Consider the following 15,720-nt stretch of genomic DNA (forward strand, 5'->3'; position numbering starts at 1 on the left):
TCAAAAGGATCTGATACCACCTTCTGACCTCCAAAGATACCTGTACTCACATGTACAAGCATGCATGTATGTGTACACACACACCCCTGTACAAGAAAATGTACACTGACAGACATATAAGCACAAACATATATGCACATCAACACACAAACATATGCATTCTTTGTCCTCCCACCAGGAAAAAAAAAAGATTAAAAATTTAAAATTCATTCAAACTCTTTCCATGGGCAACAGAAAATTCCAACATGAAAAATGAACTATTTAGTGGTAAAATACCATAAGCTCTTTAGGTGTCCAATAAGATAATCAGAGAAAAAGAATAAATTAAATAAGATCTGGAGACTTCCTTTTTAAAGGATATATCAATAAAAGAGGGAAAGAGAGAGACTCTAGCAACTGAAGTATTTAAAGAAAGAGCTTGAAGAAAGAGCTTGGAGGGCAAAACTACTACTACATATCCTACCTGGTCTAAACTAGAATAAATACAATCCTGACATCCATGGGGAGAGGGCGGCTGTTTAGTTGGTTGGTTGGGTTGTTGCTATTGCTTTGTTTGTAATGTTACAGTTAACAAAACAAGCTAACATTCTACTTTATATACAGAACTGATGTCCCAGTTGAAACTCCAATGACACTATTTGTTGTCCTTTTATAATATACATAAAGTTAAGCATATGCACTTGCAGGGATAAAAATGTACTGTTAACACTTCAAAATAAAATAATGAAGAGGCTAATAAGCAAACGACAATTGTAAGGAAAAATGATCTCTGAGTTCTAGATAAGAAAGACCTTGATCCCAAGGGTATACATGCCCCTAATACAATTCTAATGGGAATTGTGGGCAAGCCCAGCAGTGCTCCAAACAACATTTCTACTCTAGTAGAAGGAAATAATGTCCTAGTAGAAGGAATAATAATATTGAGGAAACGTTAAAAAGATAGAGTGAGGAATGGAGAGGAAAAAAGAGAGAGAGAAAAAGAAAAGAAAGCCTTTATCATTTCTCAATTTTTCATTTGACTCTGGACAACACTAGGCGAAAATTGAATTTCAAGAATGAAATTCCATCTCATATAGAATTATTTCTAGAAAATTTACTTAAGCTGTTTTCAAGCTAAGTTTACATACCTCTGCTTCTACATCTACATTTTGTTTCAAAAGTAACTTCAAAATATCAACATGTCCATTTTGACTAGCAGCCTGCATAGCTGTGTGGCCAGCACACTGCCCATTCACCTAAAAAGGAAAGGGAAATAAATAGTCAACAAACATTACAAAATTCAGAAATAGCCGATATATACGAATTTTTCCACCAGGTTTAGTATATGGTTCTTTGAGAATAATCTGACATTAAAATGTCACTACATAGATCATCAACATTATTTAAAAAAAGAGTGTATCTGTACGCACATGCATGTAGAGGCCAGTAGCCCAGATCATGATGTCTTCCTCATTGCTCACCACCTTATTTCATACTAACTGGCTCACCTAGACCACGTGGCCAGCAAGCCCCAGGGATCTTCCTTCCTCTGCCTCTACAGTACTGTGATTACAAGTATGCCACCATGTCAGTTTGATGCTTGCTTATATGTAGGTGCTGGGGATCAAACAGATCCACGGACTTGAACAACATGTACTTTACTGACTCAGCCATCTGCCCAGTCACCTTTTACTTTTTTATTTTGAAAAGTGTTTACTTAACCTGAATAAATTAACTCCAAATAAAAGTTACGCTACAATAGCCTGAACAGAAATGATTAGCATAAACACAACATAGGACTTGTCAGAAAGCACGCAACAGTCTAGAAAACTTAAAGATCAATTACATCCTTGTAAAGAAAACAATGGTAATTACTAATATATCACAAAATAAATGTATAGTGTAAGTTTACTGACATACATCTTCTGTATGAACTCAAATGACTATGCTTAAAGGAACTTTTGACAGAAATAAAACAGAAACTTTGCTTTAAATTTTTGGTATAAATGACATTGTTAAAAGTAACTTTAAGATCAAGTAAATTTATTAAATTCTCTAATAAAAAGACAGACAGGCTGGAGAGATGACTCAGAGATTAAGAACATTGACTGCTCTTCCAGAGATCCTGAGTTCAATTTCCAGCAACAACATGGTGGTGCACAACCATCTGTAATCGATCTGGTGCCCTTTTCTGGCCTTCAGGCAGAACACTAAATACATACTAAGATCTCCTGAGTAAACTGGGAGCATGGGGACCTTGGGGGAGGGTTGAAAGGGGAGGGGAGAGGAAGGGAGGAGAGCAGAGAAAAATGTAGAGCTCAATAAAAATCAATATAAAAAAAGAAAAATAAATAAAACAGAAAACTTATAATGAAATCAAGAAAACAAAGAGCTATTCTTTGACAAAATAAAAAATAGACAAATCTGTAACTTGACTAAAAGGGAAATATGCAAATAAAACTGGAGATGAAAAAAATTATAACCAATGGCATGGAGAAATCCAAGGATCACTGAGATCCTTATACAACCGTATGTCTATAATGAACAAATTCATGGATATATACATCCCTATCAACACCGAATTTTCAGAAAATAGAAAACGTGAGTAGAAAGTAACATGTAAGAAGGAATCAGTAGCAACCGCCCAAAGACTTTTTTGTTCAACTGTACCTCTCAAGTAAGAAATACTGCCAGTTCTCTTCAATTATTATTTCAAACTCTATCAAGCATTATCTTGGTATGAAAACTAGAACAAGGACACACACAAAACAAAACCAGAGGCAAATATCCTGGATAAGCATTGATGCAAAACCCTTTAAAAGATTATTCATCACAATTGTGTAATTCATGCAAAAAATGCAAAAGTATTTCAACATCTGCAATCAATAAAGATGATTAACCACTCAACAAATGAAGGACAAGGAAATAACATGAACATCTCAATGAATGCAAAAAAAGTACTTGATGAATCTAACATCTCTTCATGATGCAAGCTGAACTAACTGAATATAGCTGGAATATACTTCAATATAATAAAGGTAACATATAGTAAACAGCAGCTAACAGGCTGCTCTTAGATTTGGAAAAAGGCAAGGATGGCCACTTTGACCATGTATTTATTCAACCTGGCACTGACAGTCACAGAGCAATCAAACAAGAGAAAAAACAAAGGGCATCTAAGTACCACGATTAAAATAAACCCAGAGACAGAAATTGGTGTTCAAACTGAATATCAGAAAACCAAAACAGCCAGTCACTGGTGAAATGACGATCCTGCCTCCAGGAATCTCAGAATGAGACTGAGACTGAGAGCTGTCTCCTCCCATCTTATATTCCTCTCCAGTGCTGGGATTAAAGGCGTGCACCACTACAGCCTGGTTTCTAGAGCAAACTAGTGTGGCTACTGGGATTAAAGGTGTGTATCACTTCTGCCTGGCCTATAAGGCTGATTAGTGCTGCTGTTTTACTCTCTGATCTTCAGGCAAGCTTTATTTTTTAAAATACAAATGAAATATCACTACACATCTAAACTGGAAGCATAGATCAAACTTTCATTGCAGGTGACATGATTTCTATACAGAAAACCAGAAAGCCAGCCATTCCTGTTATCCCAGAATCTTAGAGACGAGGTAGAAGATCATCCAAGGCTACAACACAAGATCCTTTCTAAAAAACCAAGAGAGGGTGGAGGAAAGGAAGTAAAGTACAAAGAGAAAAAAGGGGAAAACAGAAGGATTGCAGGCTATCCCTGAAGAACCCCTCAAAACATTACTTGAGTTAATAAATGTCATTAACAAATGGCATATCTCAATAACAAGTCATCTGAAATAGGAAACTTTCATCCCAGTTACAACTGGAACTCAAAAAGTAACTAAGAGTAAATATGACCAAAGAGGTCAAAGATTTCTAAACTACTGAGGAAAGAAACTGAAGAGAACACATACAACTTCATGTATTACAAGAATAGTAAAAACATCCAAAGTGTTCACAGTGAGCTACAATGTTTCCCAGTGACAATTCCTATCAGAAGCAAAAAACTAAAAAATTCTAAAAGCTATATGGAAACACACACACACACGTCATCTTGAACAGAAAGAACAAGGCAGAGAATATTATAGCACTTTGACTTCAAGATATATTCAAAACTATAATAATTGAAACAAAAAACTGATATAAAGAACAAACAACCCCCGTATCAATTTTTTTGACAGTGGAAGCTGAGAATAAGATACATACTGGAGAAAAGAGTATGTATGTTCAGTAACCAGTACTAAAAATACTGTTCATCCACATTAAGACTAACAACAGGTTCATACTTCTTATCAACTGCAAGAGTCAATTCTTAATGGCTTGAAAACTTCAGCCTTTATTAAATTATTAAACTACGATTTTTGCTATCCCTCAAAAGTTGTTTTGAAATGCTCACATCCACATCTGGTCTTTTCAGCAAATCTTCCACTTTAGCCACATCCCCATTGGCAGCAGCCTTAACCAGTTCTTCATTGAGGTCACCAGATTCTTGAGTTTCAAATAATTTCTTCAGAAGCTGTGAGAGTCTTTCTGCAAAGCACAAAACAAACATCTAGTAGAGGAACCAGATTCCTAAACACTTTTCCTGTTTTACTATTTTACTGCGTGCAGACTACCCATGAAGTAATAAGCCTTAATACCAATACATTAAATTTAACCAAATAAATATTCTAAAATCATGTATTTCAAGTTGTATATGCAGAAAAAGTGAAGAGTGACAGACTAAAACAATTTGATATTTAAAGTCATACTAATGATACTATAAACAAAACACACTAGCATGGGGATCCTACAATGATGCAGTGTCTTAATTCTACAGTTCAGATCATAAAACACTACAGACCTTACAAAACTCAGGAGTGCAACAGTTATGATTTAGAAACAATGTAACCTCTATAGTGTCTTGGAATATACATTAGGAGCAAATCAATTTTCAGCTGAAAATGAACATATAAATGATAACAGTGTGCTCTGTCAAGTGCCACTTGACTGTTTGCCCTAAACAGTAGAATTAACACAGGAGATACCAAGTTCTTCCGCTAATTTTTGGAGTCATTACTCAAAAGCAGAAAAATCAAAAATTGGGGTAAGAGAAAAATCAAAAGATATGCCAAGTCCAATTATTTGAGAGTAGGTAATAATTAACTACTCTTCACTTTTTATTTTATATGTAACCAAGTTAGCTGCATCTAGCCTCAAAACAGAAATCAACAATGCTTAATTTAAGCTATCTGCACACTAGCAAATCGCAACAAGAACTCAAAAGAGAGAAAGAAGAAAGCAGCACAAAAATAAAATCTTAAATCATTCTTTCTATCTTTTTAGACACAGGGTCTCAACCTGCCCAGGCTAACCTCAAACTCAGATCCTCTTGCCTCCCCCATCAAATATGACTATAGGATAGCACAACCATATCTACTATCCCACTGTTTCCTTTTATACATTCCACTTACTATTATGGCTCTGTCTCCCTTACTAGACGGCAAGAGTGGACATACAGTAACTTAGAAAATGTTGCGGAATAAACCTGACAAGCACACAAAGTTGGGCATATGAAGGAATGTTAGGAATGAGTTTAGCCAAGACCTCAGCAAGTTTACATTTTACCAGTTCCTGAAGTTATGGCAGGTATAATAATTTATTAAATGCTAAGAAGAAAAATATAATTGATATATAAAAACACACAGGAGGAAAAACATCTGCTAGCAATAATGTTGAAAATAAAAATAAGCTAAGAAACAAAAGATTTTAAGAAAGAGAAGGAGTTTTGGCAGAAAATGCAAGTTCTGACTAGAGATAAGAGCTAAGCTTCAAGTGTCTCAGGTCTGCTACAGAGAAGCCTGACATGCCCCAGAAAAATCACAAATTCATCAGCTTTTCCAGAGAGTATTTCAGCCAGAATGACGGTTAATCAGTGCACTAAAAAGAGAGAAAGGGGAGAGAAGGGTGGAAAGGAAAAGAAAGAGGAAGAGGGTAAAGGAAGAAAAGTTTACAAAGTACGCCACATCCAAGTGAACCTATACTATGGAAAAAAGCCAGATAGACATACAAGACTATCAGTGCATGAGAACGATTTTTGCTGTTGTTTGTTTCTCAAGTCAGAGTTTCCCTGTGTAGCACTTGCTGTCCTGGAACTAGCTCTGTAGACCAGGTGGCTTCAAACTCAGAGATCTACCTGAATGCTAGGATTAAGGATGTGTGCCACCAGACCTGGTCTGAGAACTGGGTATTATCTTTAAGGAAGCAAGATAAAACATACCACCAGATGCATTGCTAATGGCAGATCCTGCAGAAGCCACCTTGGAAACTGCTGCAGGATTGTATGTCCAAGAAGTTCCACAAACTTCCACCTTTAAATCACTGTCTGAATAAATCTGTTGTACTCGGCCAACTTTACCTAAAGTCTTTGAAAAAAAAAATTAAAAAAAGATTTATTATTAAATTCTATCACCATCATTTGTATTTTAAAGTGTTGATTTTACATGTTCCTAATTTTAAAAATTTTACGTTGATAACCATATTCAAATAATTATTAGTCACAAAAACAGTTGTATCTTTTAAAAACATCTGAATAATGAGTTGGAAAGCTTAGCTATTAAGAGTACCTGCTCTTGCAGGTTTCTGTTTCCAGCACCCACATGGTAGCTCACAACCAAATCTAAATCTAGTTTCAAGAGATTGAATACCCTCCTCTAGCCTCTGTAGGCACCAGCATATATGTGTGGCACATACATGCATGCAGGCAAAACAAGCATACACATAAAATATTAATTACCCTAAGATAAAATTTTAAAGTAACAACTTCAAAAGGAGTGAAGAAATAATATGCGCATTAAATAAAATAAGAAGGTCAGCCAGACACAGATATCAGTAGCAACCTGACTTCTCACCACATGTTAAACCCTGTACTAAGACCTATACATGCACAGGTACACAATCCAGAAACAAGCACTTCCATTGGCTCCACTTGAAACTCAGATACAAAAGCCATTCTTTTAACATTACAGAATCACAACAGCTGAGAATTAGTGAGACTAAAATAGTCAACTGCTTCCTAACAGAAATAGTCAACCTTGTATACTGTCGTCTTGTTTGACTTTTCCACCTTCTTGAAACTAGTTCCACCATTTCTAGATGAGTCTTGTCTTTTTGCCCATTTTTCTCTTTCACATATATAGATATGCACATATACTATACATATTTAATAAATACTTCATAAAAATGTTTTAGTTTCTTTTTCTTCCCCCCTTTGATCTTTATTAGGGGAAGCAGTGAACAAAACTAAATAATAGCATACTAAATTTTCATGTAGTCTCCAACAGCTAAAAATAATTATCAGCTCATGGCCAATCATTCCTCTCTACACATTCTCCATTCCCAGACTGCATCAGCATATACATACAAAACATTCATTACTAAGAGATAACAGATTTTCTACTATTATCTACCCATCCAACACTATCAATAATTCTGTATCATAAAACATAAAATATCAACATTTAAATTTTTGTCATATAAATAACTTTAGTTTGTTTAAAATGAAGACCCAAAGTTCATGAGCTAGAGAGAAGGCTTAGCAGTTAAGAACACATGCTGTTCTTGTAGAGTAACTAGGTTTGGTTACAAGCACACACACACACACACACAGCTCAACCATAAGAGCACATGCTCTTGCTCTAGTTCCAGGAGATCTGACACCTTCTTCTGTACGCTAGGGGCACTCACAGTCACACACACACACACACACACACACACACAGATCCAGACAGACAGACATGTAAAAAATAAATCTTAAGGGCTGGAGAAGTAGCTCAGCAGTTAAGAGCATTTGCTCTTGTAGAGGACCAGGCTTAATTCCCAGCATCCACAGGGTACCTCACAACTATCCGTAACTCCAGTTCCAGACCTCTGTGGGCATCAGGCACATACATGGCGCATATATACAAATAAGCAAAACCCTCATAATGCTTTTTTGTAAATATGAGGTAACGGGATTATTTGACCTATGAGGCTTTTATCAACCTAAATGCTGCTAATTGCTGTAACTATACAAACAGGCTTGTCTGTCCTACGTATATGACGGGTGAGAACTGTTCTGTGAGGGCAACTCTACAAGTCCCTGACGGCATCTATCCTCTCTGTACAAGGCACATCCTCACAAAACTTTCCTCCGTAGTACAAGGTTTATTTGAAGCATAACCTACAAGACACTGGTTTCTGCTACCACACTCTCACTCTTACAGGTTTCTCCATGACAGAAGTCAGTAATGGGTTTTTATTTTCTTCTGTTTTTATTTTGAAAATGTATTTCTCAAAATAAAAAAACCTTAGTTCTTATTTTAAATGTATACATGCATGTCTCGGTGTATGTATGTGCACAAGACTGCAGGTGCCCACAGAGGCCAAAAGAGAGCATCAGATCTCCTGGAACTGGGGTTACAGACTAACCTGAGCCAGTAGTGAGCACTCTACCAACTAAGTTTAAATCTCCAGGCACAATTATTTTTAAAGAAAATATAAAGTTTGTATTGCCCTAACAGCTGCATTTAACAAATATCTTTATATAAATACAAATGTGAAGACATTTTCACTCCTTCTTTAAAAAAAAAAAACTCATATACATGAATATGTCCATACTGTAGTAAGAGGAATAATAAGTTAATCATTCATATACTCTTATTACACCCTCCTCCCCACTCCCTTTTCTAACCTTCACACATACTTTTTTGTTTTTTAAGAGAGGGTTTCTCTGTTTGTAGCCTTGGCTATCCTTGAACTCGCTCTGTAGACCAGGCTGGCCTTGAACTCACAGAGATCCACCTGCCTCTGCCTCCCAAGTACTGTGAATATTCACACTTTTTACAAGCAGACTGGGTCTGATATTTATTAGTGAACATGACTAGTGGGGTATAGAACTTCAGCACAGTTGAAGTTCGAAGAGAATGCAGGGCCTTACCAGTTTTCTAAAATACAAGAACTGAGGATATATTTGATTTCATAGACACCAGAAATGAACCACTTCTTAGCTACCACGTCTTCTAATTCATTAAACTTAATGAAGCCCATTTCTTTGAGGTATGTATGTTCTATAGTGGCCAGAGAACTTAAACTTGGCTGTACATAGGTCACTAATCATATTCCTTATTCTTAGTACAGATAAACATGATGACCTAGTCAATTTGAATCTTATGCCTTAGAATTTTCCAAAGGTTCCCTGGATTCCTGTCTAGAATCTAGATGGGGAACAGTACTGAGATAAAAAATATGCATACCCACCAGAAACTGTCTAAGAATCCTTAGGGCAACTCATACAGTAAGAAACAGGCAGAATGCACTACCACAGAGGCTGTTATTTGCAGCTGTTGCACAACAGGCTTTCTATAATCTTAAATAATAGTATTTCCATGTTAGTTAACACAGCGAAAAAGCAAACGATTTATTAAACTTTTTATGTTTCCTCATTTCCATTTCTGACAGTTTCAGTTACGCTGTTAAAATGTATAATCATTGTACATACTCTGTTCAGTTTAATTAACCAAACAAATACATATTACATAATCAGCTGGTGCCGCTCTACTCACCTGGACTGTCTCAATTCTCTAGTAGATTACTCAAAATAGGCTTACGGGAATAGGGCCTTTAAATTCTTACAGACTCAGAGCAATTTACAACCTTTATATCTCAGTGTGGTTAAATACTTATTTTATTTAATAAGTTTTCCTTATTTATATTACATGTTGATATATACAAATAGTTATATATTTTTAGCTTTATTAATTATCACTATTTTCTAGCATGAAACAATGAAATATTTTTTCATACAACAAAATGATCTTCTTCCAGCTGTAAGAAATAATTTGACCTAATATCTAAGAAAAACTGAGATCCAAAGAATTTTTCCTATGCATAAAAAGTAACTTATTCCATCAGAGTAGGTCATTTAGCCTCCAACCTGTTTTCAATTTCAAAAGCATTTAGTTGGAATTTCAAGTGTTAGCTTAGTGGTAGACAGCTGTCTGGCATTCACAAGATCTTAGTTCAAATATTAGCAATACCAAAAAAGAATTCTATTTGATTCAACCCTTTACTTTTGCTGGGTTTACATACACATATATCAGATATTTTATAAGTGCCATTTTCTATGGAATGTATTTTTCTTTTTCATATTTAAATTTTTTATGCTTTTGACCCTTCTATTGCTCAAGATACTATTTTGGTAATTACGTGTATTCCTTCCAACTTAATCATCACTTTATACAAAACTTATTTGTGCATGTGTATGTGGCTTGTGTGTCTATGTGTGTTACTTAAGTTCATGAAAGGATATGTGTGTGTGCGTATGTGCATGCACCACTGATGTCTTCCACTATAACTCTCCACTTAATTTCATTACATTTTTATTCTTTTATTGTATGTGTAAGAACACAAGTGTGGTCGGGCAAGGTGGTGCAGCACCTTTAATGCCAGCACTTGGGAGGCAAAGGCAGGCGGGTCTCTGTAAGTTTGAGGCCGGCCTGATCTACAGAGTGAGTTTCAGGACAATCAAAAATACACATTACAAGTGTGGAGGTCTGAGGACAACTTGAAGGAGCAGTTCTCTCCTCACCACGTGGGTCCTGAAGATCAAACTTATCATCAGCCTTACTTGCTGAGCCACCTCTCCCTGGCCATCTCACCTTCTGAGATAGAGTCGGGGTCTCCTTCCCTCCCACTTCCTCTTTTTCTATCTTTTTCCCTGTCTCTCAACTCAAGCACTTACTTGCTAAGCCTGGCACTTACCCCCTTGTTAGACTGGCAGGCCAGCAAGCTCCCTGGATTTGCCTCTCCCTGCTAGGTCACACATACTTGACTTTTTACACAGGAAAATAAGGAAAATTCCAGCCACTGGAATTATGTCTACTTGGTAGGTTCTTTGCAATTAAGCCATCTCCTAAGTCAATCATTATGTTTTTAAATGACCCTTTTCTTCTTTTTCTTTCTTAAGTTCTAAGACCTTGTTTCTTTTATTTCATTCTTCTGTATCTTGAAGTCCTTATTTTAGCTTATTTTGAATTACTTGACTTTAATATTTTTGACTTTAAGATTTATTATGTATACAGTGTTCTGCCTGCATGTATGCCTGCATGCCAGAAGAGGACATCAGATCTTATTATATGCTGTGGGACAATGGTCTTGTACCCTGTAAAGATTTGTCACTTGTATTGGTTTAATAAAATGCTGATTGACCAGGAGCCAGGCAGAAAGTACAGGCAAGACAATCAGAACAGGAGAATTCTGGGAAGAGAAAAGGCTCAGTCTGCACTGTCACCCTGACGCAGAGGAAGCAAACTGAGAATGCCACCTGACTAACACAGACAAGAATTATGGGTTAATGTAAGATGTAAGAGTTAGTTAATAAGAAAGCCTGAGCTAATAGGCCAACCAGTTTATAATTAAATGTGGACCTCTGTGTGTTTCTTTGGGACTGAACGGCTGCTGAAGCAGGCGTGAACTGAAGACCTCTGGAAGCGCAGCCAGAGCTCTTAACACCAACCTCTGAGCCATCTCTCCAGCCCAACTTTAGCTTTTGTCAGTTTTCTCTGCATCATCTATTTTTGTGTGTAGTGATGTTTGGTTCTTTAATCCTGTCCTCAGTAATAACTGTGTATGGAAATAAAACCATTATCCCTGACACCTTTTATCTGGACCTGTTCATTTCTTTGCCCACATTGTCTCTATTCCACTCAATTTAATTTCTATTCTCAACACTTTTTTCCTTAACAGATTACGTTGGAAGGAAACACTGGATAGCTTCAGCTGGTTTGAACATGAGCCTATCATAATTCAGCCAACCTGAAGTAGGAGAACTCCACTATTTAAGGAAGTCCACAAGAGCCCAGAATAAAGGATAACAAGTATTTATTCATTTGGGGAAAAAACCCTCACAATAAAAGTAGAGAGTCACAGTCCTCTATGGGTGCTGGAAGCTGCGAACCAAACTCGGACCACCATCCAAGAAAAAGGGAGAATCACGCTTCCTGTCCGTGCTTATAGTACCTCGGACCATGCCCTAATGGGTTAGTACCAGAGGCTGAAAGAATTCCCACAACACCTACCTCTTTTGTCTAAATAAGAGGGTTGTAGATTTTTACAAACAAAACTATATAAGTAAGAACAAACATCAAGTATTATCCAGAGAAAAGAAAAGGCATACACAAAAATAGAACCACAACCAACATGAACAACATCAAGCAAGAAACACATGCTAAATGTCCAGTGTAAGCTAATTAGAAACAGACTATTTCAATGGTTGTCCTATACTGAGGAATATAAGTCTTACATTAAAAATGTCTTAGCTAAGGTATGAAAAGAAAGTAGCTATGACTATCTAGTCTTCAAGCCATTAAGTCCCTGAGTAAGCAGGAAGTGCAGGCAATGACAAACAGCTGGTTACTTGGACAGTCACCCCAAGTCTAATTTACAATGTTACAGATCATTTTCAGAGGCAGAAATTTAAAAGACTGTCCTACCCTGTCTTGGTAAGGTTTGGCAGTCATTTTTTGCTTGTATGCTGCTTGTCCAGTTTGGAAAGCATGCATACCGTCAGTAGTCGAGGCAAGGGAGTTCTTTGCCCAAAAGCCAGTTTTGCCAAGAAATAAACAAGCTCCAAGTGGAGGGTCTTCAGTGCCCAATATTCTCTCAGGAATAGATCAGTGCTGCCAGGAGCAACACTGATCTCATGTAAAGAGAATTCTGAGTTATTCAGTTACAGTACTAATCTCCACACTAGCCACTGAGACTCTAATACAGCAAACAGGTCCTGCTCTCAGGTCTACCAGATATCCTACGAATTCCCTCAGCTACGATACAGCTGATGTGGGCCAAATAGTTACCGGTACTAGCTACTCATTCATATTTTAAGGCAATGTACTAGAGATTTTATTTTTCTTGTTTTGTTTTGTTTACAATTATATCCTTAAATCTAACAGGTTTATTTTAAATCTAAAATATCTCCTGAGGAGTACAGCTAGAAGGATAGACAGGATAACAGTAAAGACAAGATGGGAAGATCACAGAAGATAGGATGAGGCTACTTAGGGCAGGAACTGAGGGTAAAGAGGAAGAAATGGAAGCACTGTCCTAAGAAATGGGAGGAGGGGTTTGAACAACACACAGTAGGGTGGTGGGTTTCTAAGAGGAGGGGAGAGGAAGCACACAGGATGGAAAGTGGAAATAACAGAGCCAAAAAGTGAACTGTGCAGAGGATTGATGAGGAGGATAAAACAAGGTGGAAGAAGATGGGCCACAGAACCAGGAACAGAAAGAAACAAAGTAAAACAGGAGGGGACAAAAGAAAATCTGATGAAAGAAAAGAACAAATAAATGAGAAAAGAACAAATAAATGAAGGCAAAATAAGCTTGTTTATTATTGCTGAACAGTTGATGAAATGTGTACTGAGTGAAAAACTAAAAGTTAAGCTGCAATGTTGATAGCAAAACCACTCTGAGGGACGTGTGCATGTACTATCCCTACATCCCCACCTGAACTATTGAGATGGAAACGCATGCTGTTCTTACATTTGGGAACAGAATATCAGGAAAACCTCTGCCTCCTAATACTACATTACATCCATTATTAACAGTGCTATCAGAATACTAGCCTCTTCTGGATCTTCCTAGGCTAATGTAACGGGAATAAATTAGGCATAAGTACACCTTGCTGCCTACGTACACCTAAAATACAATTCTACTAATATGTATATATACACGTGTGTGCTCGTGCGCGCACACACTTACTGGAAGCATTGCTTCAGCCCATTCACCATGTCCTCTTTGGAGAAGTTTAATTCTTTCCAGATCATAACAAACTTGCACAAGATCACCCACTTGAAACTGTGAGATGCCTCCTTCTGCACCCTGTACAGCATCCCCACTTCGGACAATGTTTGCCTTAGTGAGAACAGCAGGATTGAAGGTCCACCTACAAAAGCAGAACCAGGCTCAGAACACATAAATTCATTCAATACATCTTTAAACATTGAAGGGAGAAAAATCATGCACCACTTCAAAATAATAAAGCAATCCTCGCAACTACATTCTAAATGATTTTCATTTCTTTGTTATATAATTTTCAATGCTTACCATTACATACGATACATAGCAAACATCTCTGTGTGTACATCATTGTGCACATAGAATTGGTTTCTTCAGAGCTGCTTAAGAAAAAGCTTTCTCTCCTGATCACATATATTTACTTACCATTCTGTCCTAGCTACACTGCCTATCAAATGTGCCATGACCACCCTTTCACAGGCACCACACATCATATATCCTGGATAAAAGACATTTACATTCCAATTCATAACAGCAGCAAAATTACAGTTATGAAGTAGCAATAAAATACTTGTATGTTTGGATCACTAAAGAGTCACAGCATTAGAAAGGTTGAAAACCACTGACCTAGAACATTGCTAATCTCACAGATAAAGGTTCTCTAGTTTTAATTGGCCATATGTAATAAATACTTTCCATAATTTTAATATCTGTGTCAAAATAAATCTGATCTAGGGCTGTAGTTCAGTGATACTGACTGTATGGTATGCCCAAACCCTGGTTCAATTTCCTAGGACCACACACATAATTTGCTCTGTTTTTCTTTCTTTGACAGAATCACATATAGTCGAGGCTAGCCTCAAACATACAAGAACAACCTTACTCTTTTGTCTTCCTGCATCTTAATCCCGAAATCTTAGATTACAGGCCTGTGCCACATATCTGATCTATGGAGTGCTGCAGAATGAAGACAAGGCTTCATTCATGCCAGTCAAACATTCTATCAACTGAGCTATGTCTCTACCCCACAATTATGGTTTCTTTATTTTACATAAGCATTTCTCCATGCTGCTATCATCTTCCTGACACATACAAAACACACACTGAACTCCAATGCAAAAAAAAGATCCTTGGTCAAATAAATTCCTCAATTATTTGCATCTTGTACACTTTTCAGAATTCAAGTACTTATCTGGAATAAGAGGATCTGAAAGATCAGATTACATTTAAAAAAAAAACAAAAAAACAAAAATCTGTTCCTAGAACTGCGCAAGAGGCCAGTTAAATGATTCAGTGGTTAAGTCAGTGTTTCTCAACCTGCGGGGTAGGGATCCCTTTGGGGGTCACTATCAGACATTTAAACTACAATTGACAACAGTAACAAAATTACAGTTATGAAATAACAACAAAACAATTTTATGGTGGAGTCACCACAATATGATGAACTGTATTTAAGGGTATCAGCGTTAGGAAGGTTGAGAACCACTGGGCTAAGCACACTTACTGCTCTTGCAGAAGACCTGGGTTTGATTCCCAGGACCCACGTGGTGGCTCACAACCACCTTTAAGCCCATTTCAGTGGATTCTCTTCTGGCCTCCAACAACTCCTGCATACATATGGTGCAAATAAACTCATGCAAGCACACAAACACATAAATAATAAATAAAACATTACAAGCATACAAGAACATTTGTTTTTAAAGCAACCCCAGAGGGAAAAAGGCTCTTAATAGTATGAATCATATACAAGATCAATGAGACGGATCAGCAAGTAAAGGCATTTTTACCACTAAGCCTGACAACCTGAGTTCAAACCCCAGAACTCCTAAGATGTAAGGAGAGAACCGACTTCTGCAAGCTTCCTCTGACTTCTATGTAAAAGTGCACGCAGGTAAACAT

The 15,720-nt window shown here is 37.0% G+C and overlaps 1 protein-coding gene and 1 non-coding gene across 2 annotated transcripts in view; both read right to left on the reverse strand.

The window, feature by feature from the left end:
• Mib1 (MIB E3 ubiquitin protein ligase 1) overlaps positions 1–15,720 on the reverse strand; it is a 108,647-nt gene that overhangs the window by 56,943 nt on the left and 35,984 nt on the right. Inside the window, exons 7-10 of the mRNA XM_048447978.3 lie at positions 13,786–13,969; positions 6,269–6,413; positions 4,406–4,539; positions 1,128–1,235 (exon numbers count right to left, since the gene is read on the reverse strand). Coding sequence (XP_048303935.1) covers positions 1,128–1,235; positions 4,406–4,539; positions 6,269–6,413; positions 13,786–13,969 — 571 coding nt within the window. The remainder of the gene's footprint in view (positions 1–1,127; positions 1,236–4,405; positions 4,540–6,268; positions 6,414–13,785; positions 13,970–15,720) is intronic.
• LOC125409186 (small nucleolar RNA SNORA70) lies at positions 9,290–9,429 on the reverse strand. The gene has a single exon (XR_007234715.1). It is a non-coding gene; the product is annotated as a small nucleolar RNA SNORA70 (small nucleolar RNA).

The sequence above is a fragment of the Myodes glareolus genome, chromosome 13 (genome assembly GCF_982192425.1).
Source record: "Myodes glareolus chromosome 13, mMyoGla1.1, whole genome shotgun sequence".
Taxonomy (NCBI): Eukaryota; Metazoa; Chordata; class Mammalia; order Rodentia; family Cricetidae; genus Myodes; species Myodes glareolus.